Consider the following 26,872-nt stretch of genomic DNA (forward strand, 5'->3'; position numbering starts at 1 on the left):
ACAGATTCGAAATTCAAATGTAATATTTTTTTATAATTAAGTGTAACAGTATTTATGGCCAGACTAAGTATAAATTACACGCCTACCACATACCTATGTGTACATTCATCATCATCATCAGCCCATGCATGTTCCCACTGCAAGGACACGGGCCTCCTATGAGTGTTAAGTCCAAGTGCACTCCTACTATGAGTGTTTTTTAATTTTTTTCTATTAAATAAACCCCCAAAAAGCCCTTTTTAGTAAAAAAGTAAGTAGCTAGGCTTCAATTAAAAAAATCTGAGAGACTAATATACAAGAATGCTCATACTTCAATTATGTCGAATGGGAACGCTTATTTTTGGTCTAACCAATACCAAGTAATATACAAATTATATATTTCGCCCTGAGTGGTTTTGTGTGATCGTAAAAAATGTTATTGTCACTTCGTCCATCACATAAAATATAAATGTAGGCATTTATAACAAGTAGTAATCCACGAATACTTATCCAGACTATATCTATCTCTGTACCAAATTATACAGAGATACGATAAGCTGTTTTCGAGTGAAAGAGTAACACCCAAACATCTATCCATCCAATGCAAACTTTCGTGTTTAGAATATTAGTACGATCAGTGGATAAATGCGTCAAAGCAGTGGCGTTTCACCTATCAGTTATCTCCGTGCTTATCTCGTGATTATGACAAAAACTTAATAGTTCAAGTATTTCGAGTGCTGAAGGTTAACAGGTTCGGAATGTTCAGTACGGTTACGTCTCTTAATAGCAGTAACTATGGAAATAGGAATTCATGATTCAATTTGAATATACGTTTCCGAACGGTTGTTTAGAGTCGGGTGTGTTTTATGAAGACGTCTTTTCCGTTTTACAAGTTGTTAGTTTATCTGTGGATAGACTGGTTTGTTCTTTTCACAGATAAACTAACGAGATTTATTTTTTTCTAGAAATTCATGCTTAAGTGTCTAGTGAGTTATATACTGATTGTTTGTGGAGCTGTGGAATTGCATAAATCGTAATATCTTAATGTTTTATTACCATTACAATAAGTTGTGTAATTACATATTTCAAATGTTATTTCATCTTTTCAATTATTTGTTTATCTTCTCGCTTTTCCCGACATAAAAAGTAAAAACATTAATTTTATAAAAATACTGTCACCGGCCCCTGGTACAATGAAACTTGTCTTTACAGTATTATTATATAGAGGAGGTGGTAGGTAGTCTATGATAAGCAAAGTTTTTTTATGTCATAGTCAACAATGGAGCTGGTGGGTTACCTGATGGTAAGCGCTACCACTGCCCATAAACATTTTTCGCCTCTAAAAATGGTCAATTGCATATATCTCCGGTAAGAGTGCCATTACGCGGATATCTTTAATGTTAATGTCTTTGCCATTTAAATTAACGGAGCCTTTACATCATATACATTAAATAGTTAATTAAATGATAAAATGTATTTTAAACAAATCTAAAAAATGATAATCGGATAACGAGTTATTTTTATTTATTTACAACGCGGTGCCTTTTATCGTCGTGAGTTTGTTAAATGGACGGATATGAATGTGGTTTTATGGTGGGATTATAACCAAATTATTGCTTACATCCTTCCTCAAGTACAAAGCTGAGGCATTCATACAAGATATGCTTATTTATAGTATACATAGAATGTGGACGTCAGATGTAACTTTAAAACTTGAGTTCTAAAAGATGCGGGTTGTTAAAAATCAGTTCCACACAAAGACTGAGCCTCTGCGGAGTGTTTAGGCCTGCAGATAAACTTTAATTTTGTTCTTTTTTTTATTAAGTCAAAAGGGCAAAGGAGCCAGTGCATCGCTTGCTGGTAAGCGATCACCAATGATCAGGAACATTTGCATAGACAGGGCCCCTGTAAATTGCCTTTTTGGGGATAAAACATAAGGTCATGATTGAAGACAGCTATAAAGTAATGGACTGGGGAGGCTGAGGAAATGAAAACGGGCCTGTATCAATTTATTCTGTGCCCATGCATCCTGTGGCACGCACGTTTAAAATGTTAACAAGATAGTAAGATTTAGAATAGGAGAAATGAAAAATTTTGTTTTTCTTTTTTCTAAGGATTCTCTTTAATAAAATTTCTAAGGATTCTCTTTACTAAAAACGTCTATCATTGTAGATGTCATGTCTACAAAGTTTAACTCGATTTATTAGAGTTTGTTACATAAATAGGATTATTTGCATCTACAATTCATTTGCTGTAATTACGGAGTACTATGCGTAACTAAGCATAGGAAAGTCAATGACCTTTATGACGTGTCAATTGCGTGTCAACTGTCATCAATAATGGTTAATTGTATTTTGCCTGACATTTATATGACATTTTAAATAAAAGCACTGTTTCTTAACTGAGATTATTATTTCATTTCAATTATTATCTATGACGTCACAAAATGGCGGACTATCAATCTTATTCTTAGTTGAATTGTAAAGTAAACGCCTGTGTTAAGTATGTGCATAAAATTTATATGCAGTATTTCCTCTCATAGTAAACACTAATAAATTTAGGAATTAAGATTGCAATGGATTAGAAAAGGCTTTCATTTATTATATATTACAAGCTGAATCACGTGGTTACTTGCTATTTATTTAGATAAAAAAATTATAGATTGACCGTGTATAAATTTTCAGTAACTCCGCGCCAAATTCCATCCAATCAGCTGTGTTTGCGTGAAGGCGTAGTTAACATACATCACAAAATTTCACATTAATTATATAAGTAGTTGGTAATAATTATTATATCCGTGACGTAACAAGAAGTGTAGCTGGATCATATTTCAGTTTCCACAACATGACACCTTCAGGTCATCAACCATCGCACGAGGAAGGCTCGAATTTACGCGTAAATAATATTTATCATATTTACCAAGACTATGCAATAAATTTTCTATAACAAACTATACAATCTATTGTTAGTTTGATAAGAGGATAACATTTTTTGTTCGAATGTATCAAATAAAGGCCGGAATTAAGGTACTTGATTCTGAAAATTATTTTATTAACAAAACTTATTATATAACTGATATAGGTCTGAAACTACACCTCTGCCTACCATGAAATGCATTTATATATTATCTATTTATTTGTAGGTGCGCTCTTATATTAAAAACAAAATAATCACAAAGGCAAAGTAGGTGGTCTGGTCTCTAGTCTAGTTAATTATACGGCTTCACGCAAACTCTAAGGAAGGCAATAACACCAGTCTAGACCGAAATAATATCATTTCCTGTACCCATTTTCATTAGCATTGTTCGGTGTATTTACAACTTATTCAATGGAAGTATGTTAACACGCCATTTTAAACTGTATTATTGTGGGATAGGCACGTAAATAGCGTGTGTCGTTTGTTGAATATGTTATAACGTTTCTGAAGACTGTTTTTATTTGCAATCAATCAAATAGATTGAATGTATTTAGATGCAAGCTTACCGTTAGTGTATTTCAGTGTCTTTTTAACTTGTTTGATGACATACTAACTTTGATATGCTACTAGCTGCGCTAAGAGGTTTTACTCCCAGACGAAACCGCGAGCAAAACCTTTTATAATAATACCTTAGCAAAAAGATTTTAGTATGTTTGACTTTGGTTCTTGAAATATTTCTCTTTACAATTTGTTTGTCCATCTCTTTATTACGCCTATACCAATCAACCGTTTAAATGAGATCGGCACAATAATAGTTTGTAATCCGAAAAGGACATACGATAGTTTATGCTGGAAATTCTACGGGAACGAGAAAATATTCGAAAAAGTCCTGGACTAAGCCGAGGGCGAATAGCTAGTTCGAAATAAATATATTTGTTTTTTATCAAACTATCGAAAGTAATATCAAAACCCGATGCACGCAAATAAGCGGATAAACATACCTACAGACATTAGCGACTTAATTCTATATACACATTTTAAATGTAGGTGAGATCAAAAGAATTCGCAGCAATAATTGTTTAAACAGAGAAAGCCCAGATAGGCAATTTATTTTCCTTTGAATTAACAACGATCGTCGAACAATTAAACTACAAAATTTGCTTATAATATAATTGGAACGCCATTATGCTTAGTTGACGCATCGAGGGACAGAAATAACACACATATTGCTATTCGTTTGTAGAGTGACTATATCGTGCCGTTATTATTACATTTATAACGTTTAATTGAATTATAACGAGCTTTTTAGTACATTCTTTGTGAGTTTTTAAAATCGACCACTGCTACAGACAAATGATCAGTTAAATCATTATATAATATATTAATATACTTCTGTGTCTCATCTAAATAATAGCCTATATCACTACATAGTATAAAACAAACAAAAAACATACTTTCTCTGTCCCTATGTCCCTATATGCTTAAATCTTTAAAACGGATTTTGATGGTTTCTTTAATAGATAGACTGATTCAAGAGGATGGTTCATGTGTATAATTACATCTATTAAACTACTCCGAATTAAAGCGACGAAGCCGCGGGCAAAAGCTAGTACACGATAATCGAAACTCAATACTTATATATATACTATACTATAAACTATACAACTTTTTAGGTTAATGTTTAGTTCTATTTGTTATTTATTCACATAAACTGTAAAACCACGTATGTGCGTGTTAATATTAATAATTGATATTTAAATAGTTAATGAGTTCATTAACTTTGCCACCGAATCGTAATGTCTCTCAATCGAAATATAATAAAAGACAGTTTAATAATAGACAGCGAAGCGAAGCGATACCTTCATATAATAATAAAGAAATAATAGAGTATGCAATCCGAATCGATGGATATAAGAATACTCCTAGTCTCGCTATGTTTACCCGCGTTGTGTAAACGTGGCATCGCGGATAACTTCACTGTAAGCACTAGACGAGTCTAGACTCCAGCTAAAATTGTCTGTCGACGTACGCGAGGCTGTGACCTTGTTACAGTGTCGTAGGTTCGAAGTAATAAAAAGAAATGAATATGAAGTGGACGGTATTAAAATAAGTTGATGATTATATATTTAGCGACACAGCAAAACTTTTAGTCTGTTATTTCTAATGATAAAATACATACCGTAAAAAAATTAAAAATGCACAACCACAGCTCTTAATTTTTTTATATATTTATTCAGATCGCATGTAAATGTTTCCTAATATTCTCTGTTTTAATACATAAGCTATGCAGCTATGGTTTAAATCCGTTTAACAACAAATGACAAGAAACTTTGTAGCTCCAAAGGTAACTATGTAATATACTAGCTGCCCCCCGCGGTTTTTCCCGCCTAAGTCCCTTTCCTTCCTTTCCTTTTCCTTTATCTCGTAGGAATATCAGGATAAAAAGTTGCCTATATGTTATTCCGTTGTCCAGCTGTCTACGTACCAAATTTCATTGCAATCGGTTCAGTATTTATTGCGTGAAAGAGCAACAAACACACACACATCCTTACAAACTTTCGCATTTATATAATTCGTAGGATAGTAGGATATACGTATGGTTACCTTTGGACTTTGGTATACGTATCACGCTCGTATATCACTGAGTTACCTCATATTCTATACATACATAAATACGTAATTTTATCCTAAAATTGTTACCTTGAATAAATTGCGTGTTCAATTCTAACTATTTCGTAATGCTACCTGAATCTCATCAGATACTGAATTTCGACATACCTGCACAAGTCGGTAACACTAAAACGTTTTTAATAACTAATCACCAATTGAAATGCATTCTCTATACCGCTTGGTAATTGAATCTTGGCCAAGATGGATCACCGCATTACCACTGACCTTCATATGAGTGGTCCGTGATTTATGACGCTAGGCGAGAGTCGCTTTCTATAGTGATAGTGGCCCTTGTTATATCTTTGTGTGATTAACAATTTATATTATTTCCTTGGCCTTGATTTTGATAAGTAATTTTAGTATGCCGTAAAGTATTAAAAGATTACGTTTTCGTTAAAAGGTGTGGTTATTTCTGTAAAATATATTGTTTTAAAATTGAAGTAATTTATCTAAGTCGATATCTGTAAAAAAGGTCGTGTCTAAATTAGTAAAGCCGTTTAGATGGTGACAAACGAAAGTTAAATATTGTTTCAGAAATATATGCGTTTAATAGATAGCTATTTATTAAATGCAATATTCACTGTGACATAGTGCTTATAATTAAGTTTAATTTGTAATATTAATCCGCTTGTGTTGATCTGTAACTTTTAATAACTCCTATTACACGCGGTCGGGATGATAAAAGAAATTATTCTATGATCTTTTCCTGGGATTATTAAAGGAAATAATTAAAGAAATTTTACACAAAAAGAAAGCGTTGTTGTTATCGTTGAAAACGACAAATTATTTATATAGCTATGGAAAAGACATTGTTATAGAAATAATCTTTCATTTACTTGTTTGATTTGTACGTTTTCTTTCTTTGTTACACCATCGACTCTTAACTCCCAGACATCTGCTGATTGATGTTTATTGTGAGTTAACTCGACGACCCCCCAATTAATTAAAATGATATAGGTTTAAAATTTAACAAGTTATTGACACGGTTTGCACTTATTGAGGACAGAGGTGGGTCGGTGGGCAATTGACCAAATTGCGACTGCAGTGGTATCATGTTTTAGTAATAACTAGCTGCTCCCCGCGGTTTCACCCGCGTAAGTCTGTATCCCGTAGGAATATCGGAATAAAAAGTTGTTTATATGTTATTCCAGTTGTCCAGCTGTTAACCTACTAAATTTCATTGCGATCGGTTCAGGAGTTTTTGCGTGAAAGAGCAAGAAACACACACACATCCTTACAAACTTTTGCATTTATAATATTAGTAGAATTAGTAGGAAGTATGATTTGCTTTGTAAAGTTCTTGTTTTGTTTTGGTTTATGTTTCACTGGACTTCCCACTGTTAAAAATGCATGCTTCGATTGATTGAAATTAAATAGCAGTTGTAATTTAATGTTATAAAGAGTGTATCTTAAATTTAAATACTTAATGTGACGATGATACTTTGATGACAATACCAGTAGTAACGTAGATACAAACGAAATACATTGAATAAATTTTCAATTAATTATTAAACAGTCATTTGGCATATTTGCAAATATCTCTGGCAAATTTCATAACTGATGTCGCGTTTTTTATAGACATACCGTATAACCTTAAAATAATGCAATCGACTCGTCTAAACAATAGATGCTAACGCCTGCAGCCTCTCACTCTTAGCCTTCTTCTGGAGGACGAGTGCCGATAAAATGTACATGTTTTTTTTTGTTGGTTATTGGTGTCAGAGTTATAAACAATTAACTTGTATTTACAATTTCGTCTTCACTACAAAGTATAAAACAAAGTCATTTGCATGCTTAAATTTTTAAAAATACGCAACGGTGTTTGATGGGTTTCTTTTTAATAGATAGAGTGATTGAATAGGGAGGAGATTTATATGTATAATTTTAACGTTTATAAAACTAATTCGAATAAATTGTGTGTAAATGTGTATTTTCATATAAGTATACATACATAAAAATCAATTTAAAGTGATTTCTTAGATCATCAATATTAATGTTTAAATCATCTCCTTCGCTCTGCGTTTTGTTATAATCTGAATATGTTTATTAAGTTAATTATAACTCTCATAAAATACGGACACAAAAGAAATCAGAATCAAGCTATTTTGCTAGGGCTCGAACCTCAATGATCCTAAAAAGGTTACCTGTCAGCTAAGCAGTTTCCAATGGATTGATGCGTTTTTAATGATTCCTAAGAAATTTATTAAAATACAGCCAATTATAATCGTAAAGGTTTTATATTTATGTTTTTTGATTGGGCCTTTTTAAGCAATAGTTATTAGAAATCCGATCTTATTGTTATTGGAACCTGGCTTGACATGGCTGAGAATTTTCTAGGACAGTCATTTTTGTTGTGATATGGAATGGAATATAACAGAAAAAAATTAAGAGTGTAGTGCTGTAACCTTTTCAAAAATCACGTTTTTACAGAAACAATTTTTTTTATTACTAGACGCTCGTACCGGCTCCGGGCGGAGCCGATTTTATCCCAAGGAAGCATTTAGTCGGGATAAAAAGTATTCTATCACACAAGTCAGTTCATAACCTGTCTGTATACCAAATTTCGTCATAATGGTTTTAGTAGTTTCAGCGTGATTGACGGACAAACATCCAAACAAACTTTCACATCTATAATATTAGTGTGAAGTGTGGTAGATAGATAAGAGCAGTTATTGCGTTTCGATAGTGCCTCTACGCAAAACCAAGTTGTGCGTTTCGAAATAATTAATTTTTCATGAATACAGATAAACTAACGAATAATATTTCTTAATCATATATACATAAGTACATTATTCATTGTTAGTTACTACAAAGCGGACATCTTTAATTTCCTATTGTTACTCGCTACGCAAATGTCGTCAAAATTTGAACAATAAACAATATAAAGATAATGACTTGTGTAACATTATTTTGTAGAACTAAAATAAATGTTGTCGATGTTAAAATTAAGAAATAACACATTTGTAAAACTCTAGTATAATGCTAATAAAATACCTATAGCTTTTACGTAATTACAAAACACAAAAAATATTACATCATGTGTAAAAGCCTACAACCAAGGCTATGAAGTTCAAAGATTCGCTGACGGTGATTTTTTCATCAAGCATGTACAGTTGACGTAGTTGTAAACACTTTCAGTTTTAAATAATAAGTATATCATGTGCTTGTTTGTAATGGATTCGCCAATGATTGGCCGCGGTCACTGAACTCACGGCCAATGGTGTTATTAAAAGAAATTGCCATGCTGTAAAGGTTGTGCAATATGGCGATGCGAGGCGAAATTGAAGCGTTAAATCTAAAGAATATCACCTGTATTAGATATAGATTTTAGGTTAGATAGTATAGACAAGCAATGTCTGTGTTTGATTATCAAAAATCATATAATATGAGTTCATAATGTAAAAAATGTTACATTGTATTATGCAAAATAATACATCCATTAGAAACAAGAACGAAATAGGAACTAGTACGGCAGTAGAAACGATTTAATATGGAATTTATTTCTACGACATTGTACTAAAGTTTTTTTGTTCAATTGTAGATATACAAAATTTTATAATAAACAAAAAAGAGATCTTTTATATACTAGTAAACTTACTTGCAATTAATGTTTAACGCGTCCCTAAACGTGTAGCTAAACAAAAACAATTAGGAAATATCTTATTACTGCAACGGGAGAAGCGGTTTTAGTGACTGTGACCTTTAAAATATCGTAGATAGTTAATATGCAACGCAACGTTAAAATTATGTTTCCCATCCGTTTGTAATGGTTAACAAAACGCTACAATTAAGTCGTAAGAATCGTTTTAAATTAAACCTTTGATGAAACCACAGAACAGCAATCGCTTATCTTCACTCTGGTTAAAAAACTGGATCCATCCGGATGCTGCATTAGTTTTTGAACTTAAACTCATTTGCGGGAAGTTTTTGCACGGCCGAAACATTCGGTTGGAAAATCAACTTAATCGTATCTAGATAGAATCTGTTTTCGCACTGGAGTTTTAAATTAATTATGTGATTAGTTTTATTGTATATAATAGTTGTATCTTATATTGATAATGAGGTGTATTGTGTAACAAGACGTTTAACTTAAATAGAATTTTAATGTGTTCTTTTTTGGCTTCTTCACAAACTAATTTGGTCAAACGATGTAATTTGTTTAGGGAAAAAGTGATTTGGTTTCTATAAGAAACACTGTCTGAAATTTTACTCATGATATAAGGAAACATAAGCTATAATCGCACGTAAATATTCCTGCACAAAATAAGAAGAAAAAAGGGAATGAGAATATTACAACTTTCATATACATTGAGTCTTTTGAGACATCACTATTTTGAGTAAATTCATGTACATTATGTGATAACACAACGCATGAGTAAATTTTTAATAGAGTTCTTATGTGAGAAATTTTGAAAGAATAGAAAAAATTTGATCACGAGGCAGGATTCGAACCTGCGTATCTTGCCTAACCGTAGCAACGCCTAGCCTCTCGGCCACCCGTGATCCTGCCACAGTAATCGAATTTCTTCTACTCTTTCGGTTTCATGTGTCTATTCTTTCAAAATTTCTCATTTATAAAGCATTTCAATGCTATAAAACTAAAAATTAGAGTTCTTATGTATTTAATAACACGAAATAATAATAATATTATAATTTTTTTAACAAAAACACTAAACCCCTTTCAAATTGTCCGAACTAGACCAAATTATAAGGTTTAAATAAGAAAAATATAAGTGAATTGAGAACCTTCTCTTTTTTTCAGTCGGTTGAAAAGAGTACAACTGGAAGGTAGTTTTCGCTCTCGTTTCACCGACCTTTACCTATAATTAATCTATATATAATACAATTATATAATACAATACAATTTTACTCAAATGTAAGTGAACAAAGAACATAGTAGTGACATGATGAAATCAGCTATCTCGTATTAACTACGCACAAAGTATTGTACGTTAGAACAATTAGGAAATACTTTATCTCATTACTCTTAATACGGAGTCAAAGATAAACATGGGCTAATATCTAAAAATATCTATATTGATAAGTGGCGCGCTATCGTGGGTAAGTGGGTCGGCCTAAAATGTAAGTGATATGTCACTATTTCGTACATTGGATGCAATTGCCAAAGACATGTCTTATTCTTCTCCAATTTAGACTCGTTTGGTTATTGCTTTGCGGAGTGAGATATTGATTTTGGATATATAGTGACGATTGATAATTTTGTGTTATTTGGTTTGGGAAAATTCTATTTTTTTAAGATTTTAATAGTAATGAGCGAAGGGTTTCGAAGGACCTTTACAGTTTTTTGCAGTACGTAACACATACTATATTTGCCCACAGTCGCTAAAATAATTCCATATATTATCTGTAATAATAACATTCTCGTGTCACAGTTTTCGTTGCCGTACTCCTTCGAAACGGCTTGACCGATTCTTATGAAATTTTGTGTGCATATTGGGTATGTTTGAGAATCGGCTAACGTCTATTTTTCATACTTCTAAATAATCAGAGTAAGGCAGAACAGCGTTTGCCGGGTGCAGCTAGTCCAATATATAAAATTCTCGTATCACAGTTTTCGTTGCCATACTCCTCCGAAACGGCTTGACCGATTTTGATGAAATTTTTTGTGCTTATCCGGTATCTATGAGAATCGGCCAACATCTATTTTTCATCCCCCTAAATGATCAGAGTCAGGCAGAACAGCGTTTGCCGGGTGCAGCTAGTATTATTTATATATGTTTTCACAGTCCGTGTACATATTTTTTACCAACTTTTCGTATAACAGGATGCTTTTTTCCACAATTAATAGATGTAATATAATTTGAATGCAAATTCTCGAACATACTAGAAAAAATAGATATTTTTCTTATTACCATTATTATTTATTTATTATTATTTTTATTTTACCTTGACTCCTTGTGGTTATATCTTGAATGTCACAAAACTTGACGTTAACTGTACACAATGACGCAGTTAATAATGCATTAATTAGCATACAGGTGTTAAGAAACATTGTAGTTTATACAAACTTGTTTATTTTGGCTGCTTGTTCAATTTTAATTTATTTATACAATTTAGTAACTGTTATTGAGTTAAGAATTTACTGCGGATAGGTTTTAAAAATATACAATCGTATTTATATTATGTTAATAAAAGGATTTTTCAAAAGACAATGATATTGGTTTTCTTACATAGTTTCGATTTCAAATCAACCTGCATAACAAACATTAAATCTCATATAACTACTTTCTCTCATATAATGAATCAACGTCAAACGAAAATATTTGAACTATAAGCATTTTGGTAGAATTAATGTCACATAAACATATTAGACGGTCATTATTCAATTTACAAATTGATTTCGAGGGTCATCATTTCTTCTTGGCGAGTTCATATGAAGGTTCATATGCTAAATTAATCGGAATACTACGAAATACTATAAAGTATTTCTTGTAATAATTCCGTCCTACAAAAGGGCACCGACGTTCCTATGCCGTAGGTTCCACTTTAGATTTTAGAATAGGTCTTAATGACAATACTTTCTTATCAAACTCAAAAACAATCAAGCTTGCCAAATATAAAATCAGATCGAATTGAAACGTCGGTTAAAGACATTTAAGCTTTATTAAGTTTTTAGTTTATTAGTCTTCGTTCTCGTATATATACTAGCTGTTTACCCTAGCTTCGCCCGTGGTACATAGCTTACCTTTTTCAGTTTTCTAATCGTGAAAGAATTTTTGAAATCGGTCCAGTGGTTTTTGTGTGAAAACATTACAAGCAAATCTTTCCTCTTTATAATATAAGGTATGGACAAGGTCGCTACGTCGCCAGCGGATTGGCGTATCCTTGCACATTTCGTATGGGTATCCGTCTTCGTCCTTACGGGCAAGTGGGTGCTTCCTTTGTTCATCTAAATATGTCGCCGCTAAACGGTGCACGTGGGGATTTACACGCGATGGCTAGCAGAATTAGTACTCAGTAGATATAGGAGCTGTTTCGGATTGTGCTGGTAATTTGGGGTTTATAAATCCTGTATGTTGGCAGTTGGCTCAGGGAAGTCGATTATTCAGGATTTGTTGCTGTTTAATATCATGATGCAACATTTCTAGTTTAGAAATTAAATATGTCACACGCTAACAAAATCCAGGCATCGGACGTGAAGAGATGCAAGTCTGTTAGGAGACAGAGAGGTGATGACAATTTAGAAAGTGGAATTTGTAAATAGCCAGATCGGGCAATGCTGGCGTATTATGGACCTTGTACAGAGAGTTTGTCAGCGTTTCGCTAATTATTTTCTAGCTTTCTAGTTAGATAGTCTTTATTATGAAGATGTACGGATGTCCGAGGTCATCTTACTTTTTTAATACCTAATCTTTCTGTCTTATAGTTTTTTTCAATTGATGGAACTGCATTTAGAGTTTTTATTTTTTTTATTAAAAACACTCGTTTCATTGCCTCCTCCTATTTTGAAGGTTAATAAACGTGGAGCTGAGAGTTTTTATTTTGGAAATATAATACTCTTCTTCATAATCCCTACTTAACTTATATTATATAGGCAAAAGTCACCCTGTCTGTCAGTCTTTTCTTGGCGCATAAACCACTGAATCGATTTGGATGAAATTAGGCACAAAGATAGTTTATTATGGAATAATCAAAGGATTGATTGTACATTGCGAGTTTTCCTTTGAATATGCGGGTGAAGATACGAAGATTTCAGAAAACTAGTATTTAATTACTGTAAATGAATAAAACAGCTTTTAGATACAGTCATTTCATAAGAACGCACAATAAATGTTCAATAGCAACCTTCTATATATATATCTACCAGGTACCTATATCAATTCTTTTTATCCTTTTGGCATATTTGTTATTGATTCACAAATGGGCTTGGAATCTAAAGTATTCAATTATACCTTGTTAAACAAAGCATCTATTGCATCAAGAACGTTGAGAATTTTTTAATTGGCGATAACATAATCTTCCAACGGTTTTCAATTAGCAGACTTCCTGAAAATTAATTATGCTGCATTCTTAGCACATATTTATAAAGTTATTGTATCAATCAGAGAAATATTTTACAATAACAACACCCTTATGTTATAGGAAGTATGAAGTATGGTTTTCTAATATCGTCGCTTAGGTACTTACTATTGAAATCGGAAAAGTTCCAAATACTTATTGTGGGAGTCGAGCACGCTTCCGCACGAATTGGGCCAGCTCGCACCGGGGAAGTACCACACCCCCACAGAAAACCGGCGTGAAATATTGGCATGCCACTGTGTTTCGTGCGGTTAGTGGGGGAGCTGAAGGCCCGTTCCATTCCCAGTCCCAGTCCATTCCATTCCTTCTTTCCAGTCGTTAACCCATTCCTTTTTCCTTATCCCAAAAAAGCGGGCAGCGCATTCGCAGAGGCCCAACCTTTGCGAATGTTCATGGGCGGTGCTGATCGCTTACCATCAGGCGAACCACCAGCTCAGTTGCCCGCTATGACATAAAAAAAAAATACTTTCAGATTTGATATTCAAACCCATTGGTCTTTAGCCGACAAGTATAGATTATAAATGACATATGTATTTTTATCGTCGTAAACGTCATATGTCATATTATTACTATTGTCATTAATTGAACTGCGCAATTTCTTGGCGGGAAGGTTACTTTATAAAAGGTTGAATGCCTGTCTAGTCATTAAGTTGCAATGTCATTTATTTAAAGAAAATACAGAGAAAGGAGATTATTGATCGGTATTCTGATTATAATCGTTACTTGATAAAAAATCGATGCGAAGGCAATAACTTAATAACTTGTGAGTATAATTGATATATTTTTTAAAGTACAAAGACACAAACACATCTCATATCTCATACGTGAGGCTAATATCGAGACAGCGAAAATATTTGTCCATCTTTCTTTTCAAATTGATACTTTCTAATTAGAGACAACAGTGAACAAAAATTTTATAACAATTAACAAAAATATCGTTTATAGATTCTAAAATTACTACATTTTTATGAATATGTTATAATTTGTACTTTGGCACAATACAGTTAATAACCGGATGAGATGAGATGAGATTATATTCAGGATTAGAACTCTGCATATAGCCAACTTTCCTTCAGACACACGAACTGTGTTGTAGCTAGCTTTACATGTATACTACTGAATAATTGGATGCCCATTACAATTTCCAAGGTTGCACTCCGCTGACGAATTTGGAGAGATAATTTGCAAACAATAGATCAAAAGGTCCTCTGTATACTCGCACTCTTACGATAGTTTTAATATATATTAAACCTTAAATAAATAAACAGCCATAACATCCTACTAATATTATAAATGCGAAAGTTTGTAAGGATGTGTGTGTGTTTGTTGCTCTTTCACGCAAAGACTACTGAACTGATTGCAATGAAATTTGGTACGTAGACAGCTGAACAACTGGAAAAACATATAGGCAACTTTTTATCCCGATATTCCTACGAGATACGAACTTACGCGGGTGAAACCGCGGTGCGCAGCTAGTCATTGCTAAACGAGAGTTAGTAGAAAGCGGATAAAGGTCATTTGATTTCAATTTCTAACATCGCGTAAGTGCTAATTGTCTTGTAACGCTGTTGCAATTTGGCGTGCTAATCCATTGGATGTGTGTCAATATTTTACGGGTATCTAAGCGTTAGAAAAATCTTTGTGTAAATTGTATTTATTCAATTTACCGCAGAGGTAATGAATTTATCTTTTGTATGCGATATATCACTATATAGTATAAAACAAAGTCGCTTTCTCTGTCTGTCCCTATAACTCTATGTATGTTTAAATCCTTAAATCTTTAAAACTACTACGTATTTTGATGATTTTTTTTAAATAGATAGAGTGATTTAGGTTAGGAAGGTTTATATTTATAATAGCATTAAACTACTCGGAATTAAACGCGTGCGAAGCGGCAGACAAAATCTAGTTCATTTATAAGAAGAATTTGTAAAGATTTATTTGAATTATTAATTTAAATCTATCTATCAATTTACTATCACTGTTGATTTTTTTGTGTAACAAAAGGTAATGGCTTACTTTAAATAATATGACAAGGACCTCCTTAATCTTTACCATAACAATTACTCATTTGACTGGAGACGGGCAAGTATATAAAATTGTTTCACTTCAAAAATTCATTCGCGTCTATTTCACTTGCATTTACTTGGATGAATAAAAGTCCAGCCCTCTTTACCACTAGTCCAGTTTCGTTTACCACTAGATATAATAAACATCCCGATTTAGTGTTGAAGCTTCTACAGGAATGAGTATAGAATTACAATTTACAAATTGAACCGATTACAGCATCAGTAATTATGCCACGTGTTCAACAATTTTGCGTGTTATTTTAAAATCTTTACAAGAAGCAGTGCAAGAGGTGATTTAGATAAAGTCTAAACATCCTTTGTGAGAGTTAAAAGTAGATTGTGTAGGCCAATGTTTAAATTCGTTTAGTATATCGGTTATTGAGTGAGTTGACCCACTTACCGGTTGTTTTCATTTCTATTGATGTTCCAACCTCATTCTGGGAATATTTCACAGCAATTTTAGTATTAGTTTTATTTGCCGTTTTAGTATGTTTAAAGATTGGGCGGTTTTTTTTTAAACTGATTTCGAAAAAGAGGTTACAATTGGACTAAAAATAATTTTCATGTTTCACATACACATTTTAAAATTGCACTATATTTAATAGTTTCAATGTTCATTCATAGATCACGTGGTTTATGAAGGAGTTAAAGATGGGGACAGACTTACGCATTAATAATCTAAGCATTGACTAAAAAATTTTTGTTATTGTTTTGATGTGGAATAATATTCGCCTATGAATGAATTCATATCAATGAATATTCAACTCATGAGTGTGAAAGTTAAGGTAGACAAAAGTTTTAATAAAATAGACATTCCTGATTATATGAAGCTATTATATAGTGGGAATACGATTAATTCAATTGATTAAATTATTGAAAAAAACCTATATAAATAAAAGATCCCCGTGTTTGAAAATGAATGACGTTAGGGTATTGACTCATTACATACATCGGGTATTGATCGAATAATCAGTCAATAAAGTTAGTACCTACAACAGAATCTAGCGATTATGAACGCTGATAACGAATGGTAATTAATTCTAATTAATTTTACTGCGACCCTTAAACTTCACGGTTGATAAACTTGCATGCACTAAATGCACTATTTTCGTATGAATATTACGTAGTATCATATGTATAATGATTGGCGATTGTCGACTATATGTATTTGCTACATAGGGTTTCTTTTATTTTTCAATTTGAAGGCAGGGAGAAGGAACCTAAAGTATGGCTAGTCATTTTTAAATATCTCACGTGAAATTGGAATAGTGGTTGGAACCGGTTGAATCGAGTCTAAAGGAATCTCACCAGAGGGGGTAGAGGGGAGGAATAAAATAAAACAAAACTGCCTCGCGTAATTTATGGACGCCCCCCTATGTGTACGGAAAACTAAAATAACAGTAAGGTACTAACCTTCTATAAAAACGGCACGAAAATCATTTCATCGTTGCAGCGGCTTCGCGTATTGGATTTTTAACAGATTTTTATTAACTTCACCAGTATCTTCGTATATAACCGACTCCATTAAAACAATAATTTCAGGAGGCTATCCCAGTATCCTGATTAGGATCGGCAGGATGAAATTTTTCTTTTCCCATACTAAGTATAAGAGCAAGTGGGACAATTAATTAGATTCTATCATTAGTTTTATTGAAGTATATTGATTTATTATTCCCAAAAAGAGTTTGCTGCTAGTGATAACAAAAAATTGGTAATCCTAAAACCTTGTGCTTGGTTAGCTATCTATGCTCATTTAATCCCTACGCGGCACTTAAATAATGTTATTGTAAACCAAAATTAATATTGCACGAGCTAAGAAGTATAAACATTTAAAATATAAACTCGTTGAACAGGAAAATGCATTCGTAGAAACTTTCTGACGCTAAAATGTTTGCACGAAATATCTCGGTAACTGCTTATTCTGTTTAACGTTTAATCAAAGGGATACAGGATAACGGTTATTTAATTTTTTTATGTAACTTGTGTTCCTTTTCAAGGAATTCAAAATTATTCAAACAAACCAAAATAATTGTTTAAATGTTGAATTGAATCGACAGGTTTATTGTATTCTATGTCCGACTTCAAAAAAGAGGGAGGTATTCGACTGTATTTTTACATGTTGTTTCTCATAATTTTAATTGGGTAAATCGATTTTTATGATTCTTCTTTTCATTGAAAGCTGTTACTTGTCATGTGGTCTTATATAAATTAGCCGGCCTAGTCTAACAATTGAACAATTGAAATGAAGGTGGTAAAGAGTTCTTCTTAAATAATTATTGAAAAATTACCGACTTACACACAAACGTATACTTTATTTACTTATTATTTTAAATCCTATTCTAGTAGCTTATATGGTAAGGATACTAGGAAGGATATTTTTCAAAGACCAATCATATTTATTAAAGATCCATGCGATAAAAACTTCGTACTCGCCTCTTATCGATTGTACTATATCAATAGGCTTTTAACGTGCATTTCACAATACACAGACAATTGATCTCATAACTGACAATATTCCCGCATGTTTCCAGATGCAAACGATCCTGCATCACAACAGCAGCGGGGCGGCGGCCTACACCGGCCGCCTGAAGAAGCGGGAGGTCCACCGCGCCATCTCCCTGCATCCAGTCAAGGATCATAGACAGATGTACCGATTGCACACTTATTTTAAGGTAATTAGAAAACACAGGTCAGAAAGAAGGCCTTGTGAAGTTTGAAAGAAGTTGAGGTGAGAGCAGATTTCGAAACGAGATTTTAAGTAACGTTTTATAGGTAAATATATTTTTATTGTGTTGGATTTAATTTGTTACGTTAATTTCGTTTATTATTACGAAATAATTGTTATCCGTTCGGTCCTTTTTTGCTTAGGTCCTCTGAATTTGGCCGTAATCCTGAATGGTCTATATTCAATATGTCATTTATTTAACTAATCGAGGGTGTTTGTATTCAGGTTTAACCGTATGACAGTTTGGTACATGTATCATTTTATATAAAGACTTATTAAAAATATTTTTTAATTAAACTTAACAACAGTTAAATGAAATCTGGAAAATAAAGTTCACCGCGATGCTCATTGGATTTTAGCGAGTCATACATATGCATACTTTTTAAAACATCACACAGGTAAAAAGTAAAAAAATCCTCTTGGTAGAGTTGTATACGAACGACGGATCACCTGCTTGACCTTTAATTTAATCCATCAGCTGTGAAATGCATCTGCCTCATTCGCTTTAGGGGACATGAACTTTGCTGAAACTCAGTTCTTAAAACACGTTTTTTTTTACCATTTTATCCGCGGCTTCGCACGCGTTAAATTAGGAGTAGTTTAATAGACGTTATCATGCTTATAAACCTTCCTCTTGAATCACTCTATCTATTAAAAAAAAACCCCTGTCAAAATCCGTTTCATAGTTTTAAAGATTAAAGCTTACATAGGGGCATAGGGACAGAGAAAGTGACTTTGTTTTATACTACGTAGTGAGTTCTTGAGAATATTTGACCACGCTAGCTAGATAACTAACATATTCGTAAAGTAGTTAGTCGAAACAAAATTAAAGGTATCGCGTTTGATCTGTCGCGGAAATAATTAAATCTACGATACAAATCAAATTGAAACAGACAAACTATTAAGGTTTATGGGCCGTAAACATTCTGAGCAAGTAATTACACTAACAATATTCATGGTGAATGAAATGTATCTCGGTAGGCCAACCTTTCAGTATTAGATAATTATGTCTGTTTTCCGCAATCATTACTCATCTATTTAATAAAGTGGACCATAAATAATGTTGTATTGGGCTTTTGTTCTATCTTATTAAATGCTTCTAGAAAGTATATAACATGCTGTTTACTATATACACGTTTTTGTTATAATCGGTTGATTTTATTCGATTAAAATTGAATACCATTGCTCATATAAATGCCTTATTAATCTAATTTGGAAAATTAATATACACTTTTTACACCAATGGCCATTACTTTCCTTGTATTTGTATTAAAATATATATAAAAATCGTTTTATAGCCTGACCAACAAGATGTAAGTAATGCAGTCTACCAATATTTGCATTGGCGGGAAATAACAAAGGTGGAATGACCTCGTTATGCGCAAAAACCTTTGCAACCTGTTTTCGTGTGAAGGTTTATCATTAGATATTTGTTGTGACGTTAGTAGTATTCTTGTTAATACTGGACGTAGCATGCGATGCCGTTTCGTTTTCATGTCGTAATATGGTATGGTATATCCAGGATGTGAAGCATATTTTATTTTTAGCCTGTTCTAATCGAATTAAGAAAAAAAAGTTAAAGTACGCAGACGCAGTTAATACTGAGTTGTGACTCAGTGTTACCTGTAATAAAAACGTTAGACGAACGTGCAATTTATTTATTTTTTATTTTACTTAATTTACACATTGTCATTATTAGTGGATCGTGTTGCAGAAATTTGATGAAATCATTTGTTATCCATACCAATATTATATGGAGACGATTTATGACGTTTGTAAGATTGTGTGGGTATAAGGGAATGACTTTGGATTTACTGGACTGATTTTGATAATTTTATTTGATAGCTATACCGGCCCCACATCAACCAATACCGAAGGTTTTGAAACGAATACTGAGGTATTCTGTTAACGTGAAACAATTGAAGTCATTTCACAAATTAATGTTTTTCAGTTCTTTCTCAAGTTCTACCAATCACGAGAAACTTGTAATGTTCCTAAGTAAGATTACCGCCTATTGCGGCTGTCAAAACTAGTGGTACCTGATCGTTATATAATTAATAAGATTTCCACCCGTGGCTTTCCTTGCAAACACAGGCCACATCATGTTAATGAAACTTTCCTGCAAGAAGAAAACGTCACATCATCATTTATAATACCTGCCTATTTCATTTTCAAGCGCCTTCAAAAATCTATTCGTCTGTATTTAATTGGATTTGTTACATCAGAACTGGGTGAACAGATTTTGATGTTTCTTCTTTATTTAAAAGATGGTGCCTTCCGTGTGGTCATATTTTGATTTGGCCTAGTTCTGACAATGTGAAAACAGTTTATTTTTTGTCAAGAATAATTATAATTATCTTCTATTATTTCCAGAACCTCAAAATCCAAGATCTGCGGGAGACATCGCTGGACTTGCACAGGGACATAGCGTCATCAGTGAAGGAGCTTGGAGTCGATCAGGACCATGTAGCTGATTACGTATTACCGGGGGGTGTGCCGCTGTTCCCGGCGAAGATGGGCACACCTGGCTATTTGGGGAATAATAAGATCTTAGGTAAGGTTGTCTTATTATAGTCATTAGCTTGATGATAGACTGTTAGAGTCACGTCTACGTCACCTATTCCTGGTATGGTACCACTCTATATTTTAAAATGGGACCAAATGATAACAATTCCCTATCAAACACAAAAAGAAGCATGTAGTTCGATTGAAAACTCACAGAGTAATCTACTTACAGAACAGAAATTGTTGGGCCTCGACAATAATTCGCTAAAATTCCTTGAAGAAATAGGCGGGATAATACTTCTCATCTGTATTAATAGAAAAGAGGGAAGATTTTATTGTTTGTGTAGTTACGATTTAATGTTTAGGCTCGCGCCGAGTTTCTTTGTTAGAGGATAAATTACAATTTTTTCTATGGAGTATGTAAGCTGGAAGATTTTTGTGTGTAGAAAATAGGTATTTGCAGCAATGCATAGGTCAGGGCCATAAAAATTACTTTTTTATGCATGTAACTACTGTTATGTGTAATCAGTGTTAAGTATAAAGTCTGTCTGAAGTCTTTCTCATCAATTATATTTTTTTTTGTCTCAAACTCAAACTCAAACATTTATACATTCAACTAGACTTCCTATAGTAGCACTTTTGAATCGTCATATTACACAGTTATCACATCATTCTCAACATTTAATCATACCTCTAAACGTTTCAGGTGCTCCCATAGATCTCAACAGATTCAAGGCAAACACGGTAGAGGACATCATTCCGTTCGATTACATCAGTAAATCTATCTACTCCATGAGCCACTCCAATCCTAAGAGAAGAATCGAGAGTCCTCTGAAAGAAGCGCTTGATGACGTCATTAGAGAGGTAAATAATTTTTACGTACTATTTCGTAGTTTTTATAGGAAAGAAAGATTTGTTTTTATATGAAATCTATGTTGGTTTTGATAGTGTCGTTAGTTGTTTTTAAGTATCTACGCCTCGCGCTGTTCACTATCGAATATAACGAAGGAGATATTGTTACATAATATATATAATTATAGTTGGCCCGTATAAAAAAAAATATATTGATTAATATTCCACGTGAAAAAACGTTGTTGGTCTCTTGCAATTGTTTAATTGACAAAAAAATTCAACAACAATTGGAGATAATGTGAAATAAATTAAAACAAATGTTCACCTACTTGATATAAGTAATACTTTATTTTTATATGCTACTATATATTTTTATATCGACTATATTTTTATCTGTAAGTGCTAAAATATCATGATTGATCTATCTCACCTCTGTGTCGCATATGTTTGACTTTTTACCGTCTAGTTTTATTTTAGGTATCTGATTATTTCATAGAAACTCGCTGTTGCTATACGGGACATTTTATTTAAATTATTGTTATTGTTACTTTGTCGTTTACACTAATATAATGCAGAGGAAACTTCACACGCAAAAAATATTGGACCGATTTAAATAATTCTTTCATCATTAGAAAGCTGCAGCATAACTGATTGACATAGGCTATAATATGTGTACCGCGGGCGAAGCCGGGACGAACATTAAATTATACATTTTTACCATATTTGTTAACAGCTCCATATATATGCTCAAATGTCTCTCTAAGTTAAAAATAGTTTTATTCAATGTATTGTTGATATAATCTTTTTTAAATAGGAAGCTCTTTTGTGCAATTATATGATTTTTATATCTATTATATAGCATAGTTCTTGTAATTTTTCATCTCTTGAGGATAGTTTTGAGGACGCATGTTGAAATATTAGTCGTTTGATTTTTATCTTACGTCTATACGAAATGTTGTCTACTATCTAGATTTACATTATAAATAAATATACTGGCATAATAGTTTTATGTACTGCGACCGCTCGGTTCCTATAATAAGATATCAAAAATATCAATAAAATTAGTCGGTAGTTTTCAGTTGCTGTTTCCGCTTTGGTCGAGCTGAAAATAGGGGATGGAAAATATAATTTTCGAAGCTATATCTTATTTGAATTACAAGTTCATCCGTCCAATTATTAAACCTGTAACATATAATACCTCATTTTCAATGCGGCATGATAAAATACTTGTTTATATTACAGGTGATGGAAATAATAAATGCGCCATCTCGCCAACGTGGGCGGGTCATCGACTTCAATGAGCTACTATATGGTTACACGCGGCTTCAGCCGCTGCACGGGGTGGACCACGTGCTGGACCTACTCCTCAAGTACAGGAGGTATAGAGGCAGGAAGATGACGGCTGCTGTTCGACGGCACGCGTATTTGCAGCAGACTTTTACAGGTTGGTGTTTGGTTGGTTGGAATTAAGTTTTCTAAGGGTCTATGAACTATTTCTATATAACTAGGGAAGAGTATGTTGGTGATCAAACAAATTAATAATATGTACTATGTTGATGCAGTTGTGTTGTCCACTTGTTATGCTGCACTGATTATTTTTTTAATGTCATAGCGGGGAACTGAGCTGGTGGTTCGCTTGATGGTAAGCGATCACCACCGCCCATGAATATTCGCAAAGGTATTGCCTCTACGAATGTGCTGTCCGCTTACGAAACACAGTGGCATGCCACTATTTCATGCCGGTTTTCTGTGGGGGTGTGGTACTTCCCCGGTGCGAGCTGGCCCAATTCGAAAATGCTAAATGTGAAAAAAAGAACAGTATTAGGCTTCTTGAAGTATTCTAGAATATCATATTTTTTCCTTGATTATCTGTGCATATATAATGTTATTTATTATTAATATTATTTAAAAATGATCTATGATCTATGATCTGTGTGCTTTAATATCGATCTGTCCACGCATTTTGTGTTTTATAATTTGTTTACATCACTTACCGCTATCAATTCCAGGGACTGAAATAAGGGAACTGCCAATGGGTGAGCCGCCGCTTTTCGAAGAGCCAGAACTGCTCGAAGAAATTAACATGAAAGAACCTCTCAATGACTACGAAGACTTCGACGAGCCGAGTCCGCAGCCCGCCGGCTTCCTCGACAAGCTCAACGTCAAAGAGGCCATCGAAAGTGGTCTAATGAAACTCCAGAATAACCTCCCAAACGTACTGAAGTGGAGTGACGATGATTACGAGTATCCAATCTACGACAGAAGGATACATTTCATCCTGCCGCTTCTGGGAAGACAGGAGATATTCGGACGTTTTATGAAGAACTACGAGGATATTGTGCTCAAAAGCAATGAAGCTGTTAGTTTAATAGTCGTTTTATATTTGGATAGCAAAAATCCACTCGATTATAGAAATGCGGAAGCGTTGATAGATCATTATAAAGATTTGTATGGGAAAGATATAAAGATAGTGCACATGGGGTCCACTACGTTCTCCAGAGGTGCGGCTTTAACAGAAGGACTCAAGGAATGCTCAAGTGACGATTTAGTGTTCTTTATAGATGTAGATATGATGTTTAACCACATAACGCTCAGACGTATTAGAATTAACACAGTAAAATATAATCAAGTGTACTCACCAATAGTGTTCAGTGAATATAATCCTGAAGTGGTAAATGGAGAGGATTATAACAAATTCATAGGTGAAACACTAGTGACTAATACAGATATAGGTAAATTTTTAGATAGTGATACCCCTAAAACTGACAGAGAGCTAGCGGACTTGAAATACAGCAAAGAAATACACGAGGATCTAGGTTATTTTAGGCAGTACGGTTTCGGTTTACTTAGCTTGTACAAATGTGACTTTGAAAGGGTCGGAGGTTTCGATCTAAATATAAAAGGCTGGGGTTTAGAAGATGTACAGCTTTTCGAGACTTTAATTAAGTCAAATTTATCGGTGTTTAGGATAGCCGACGAGAGTTTGGTGCATAAATTTCATTCGGTGGACTGTGATAAGAACTTAGAGAAGAGCCAGTTTTTGATGTGTTTGGGCACGAAGGCATCTACTTATGGTAGTGATAAACACATGACTTATTATATGCTAAATCATCCAGAAGTGTTGTGGCCCCAGGACAGCAATGAGAAAGGTGCTAGCTAGCACAGGGTTTGAGCTAGTCTCGATTATAAAATATTATGACAATTTTAGCATTTACGTAACTGTGAAGGGGTGTATATTGTAACTGTATATTTTATGACGCAGTATTGTGATTTTAGTTTGTTGTATACAGAACAAATATTGTTGAAATGGAATTTTAATTCAAATGTAGGTTACTCTTGCAATTTAAGATGGTTGTTTGGTATTATCCTTCTAGGTTTATACTTGTAAATAGAGGTACTATATTTTTGTAAGCATTTATAAATTCTAAGATGTATTATGTACATATTTTTCCTATCGAAGTAGACTGTAATATTCTATGATAATAATCTATTTGTATGTATAATAAGACGCCTTCAGAAGGCAGCTCTATTCGAAACACTTAATAATAATCTTAGATTGTTGATAGGTTCTTCTATATAAAATCTTTAATCTAATTTATACTTTGTCTCTTTCTTTCTATGGCCAAATAAGCTGAGAAAGAAAGAGATGAAATACTGGTTGAATAAAATATTGTAAATTAATTTTATAAATTGGGGTCCTGTCTTAGATAATTGTTTTAAGTTATTTAAATTGTTGTTAATAGATGTCGTCAATAATTAATTTATAATTTTACTACTATCATCTATAATGATTTCAGTCGATATTGCTTTAACAATCTTTTATTTTTGACAAAATCGAGTTTTCATAGAGACAATATTTTTTTTTTACTACAGTGCATCAGCAACAAAGGACTATCTCGATTTTATTTTATTTTTATTTTATTTTAATGCTATGATGATAAAAAGTTTTAAAGAAAATTAAATCATTTTAGCATTCGTCAATCAAATCATGTATATTATGTATTTCTGTAGTGTAGTAAAACAAATTTCTTAGATGAGCGGTCCTAACCCATGATGATGTCTTATTTAAATTATTGTTTACATATAAATAAACAAAACAGTCTGGTAAAAGTGCCTACTCCGCTATTTACACTTTTAGTTGTAAGTGCGTCAATGTTGTTGAATAATTCGATAGTAATTCCGCGTATGTATTTGCTAATTCTTTATCTATAAGCATCTGCGTGTAAAGTAAACACAAACGCCATCTATAAAAGCTTTTACGCATAAAAAAATAATAAATACAATAGGATGGGAATATTGTGCCTAGTATTCTATTGTCATATGTTTTACCCGTTTTTTTTATCGAGCTTGCTAGGTCAGCCAGTATCCCTGCTTGCTACAAAGATTTTATAACGTAAATTATATGAATTAAAAATGATTAACTAAGATGTATATGTATAAAAAATGGTGCCTTTTATAATATTATTTAATTGGCTGTGTAAGATTACTAAATTTATATCTCCAAGGTCCAAATTGTGATACTCCAGGGGACGAATATTCATTGCAATCTGTTGTTATGACAACTCTTATTTAAGTTGTGCTGAGTGCCAATTAAATTAAGTAGGTAATTGCCGCAATATTATTATGTGGATATTGTTTTATACATGATATTGTAATTTAAATGATAATTATAATGTGAGAGTTAAGAATTCAATGAAAGAAAGCTGCGATTAAATGTATGTTTTATTAATATGTGTGTTTTTTAAATTCCTTTTATATTAATGTGAGTGTGGGTTGTGGCATTGCCGTTACTTTAAAATGTCTCATATGAAAACACTATTTATTCTACAAGACAAAGCAGAACAGCATTATATTTGTACTATGCTAAAAATTAACCAAATAAACCTTTAGAAAGAGTAGGAAAATATACCCTTAAAGACACAGAGAGAGATTATCGCATTAGCTTTTATCTCTTTATTCTGATGTAACTAACCGTAAAAACGTTATAATGATGTTCAATATTAATTTTTTCGCTATTATATAGAAACATATACAATTATATATTTATAATATTAGCGTAAAATAGATAAACAACTGTCCTTACGATCATGCCCAAAACTTGTCCAAAGCAAAACTC

The 26,872-nt window shown here is 33.0% G+C and overlaps 1 protein-coding gene across 1 annotated transcript in view; it reads left to right on the forward strand.

Annotated features, from left to right (window-relative positions):
• Nucleotides 1–26,487, forward strand: part of LOC119839595 (chondroitin sulfate synthase 1) — a 39,152-nt gene extending 12,665 nt beyond the window's left edge. Inside the window, exons 2-6 of the mRNA XM_038365970.1 lie at nucleotides 18,206–18,346; nucleotides 20,773–20,953; nucleotides 21,611–21,768; nucleotides 22,999–23,200; nucleotides 23,766–26,487. Coding sequence (XP_038221898.1) covers nucleotides 18,206–18,346; nucleotides 20,773–20,953; nucleotides 21,611–21,768; nucleotides 22,999–23,200; nucleotides 23,766–24,916 — 1,833 coding nt within the window. The 3' untranslated portion in view covers nucleotides 24,917–26,487. The remainder of the gene's footprint in view (nucleotides 1–18,205; nucleotides 18,347–20,772; nucleotides 20,954–21,610; nucleotides 21,769–22,998; nucleotides 23,201–23,765) is intronic.
• The last annotated feature ends 385 nt before the right edge of the window (nucleotides 26,488–26,872 follow it).

Source organism: Zerene cesonia, chromosome 4 (genome assembly GCF_012273895.1).
Source record: "Zerene cesonia ecotype Mississippi chromosome 4, Zerene_cesonia_1.1, whole genome shotgun sequence".
NCBI classification, from domain to species: domain Eukaryota; kingdom Metazoa; phylum Arthropoda; class Insecta; order Lepidoptera; family Pieridae; genus Zerene; species Zerene cesonia.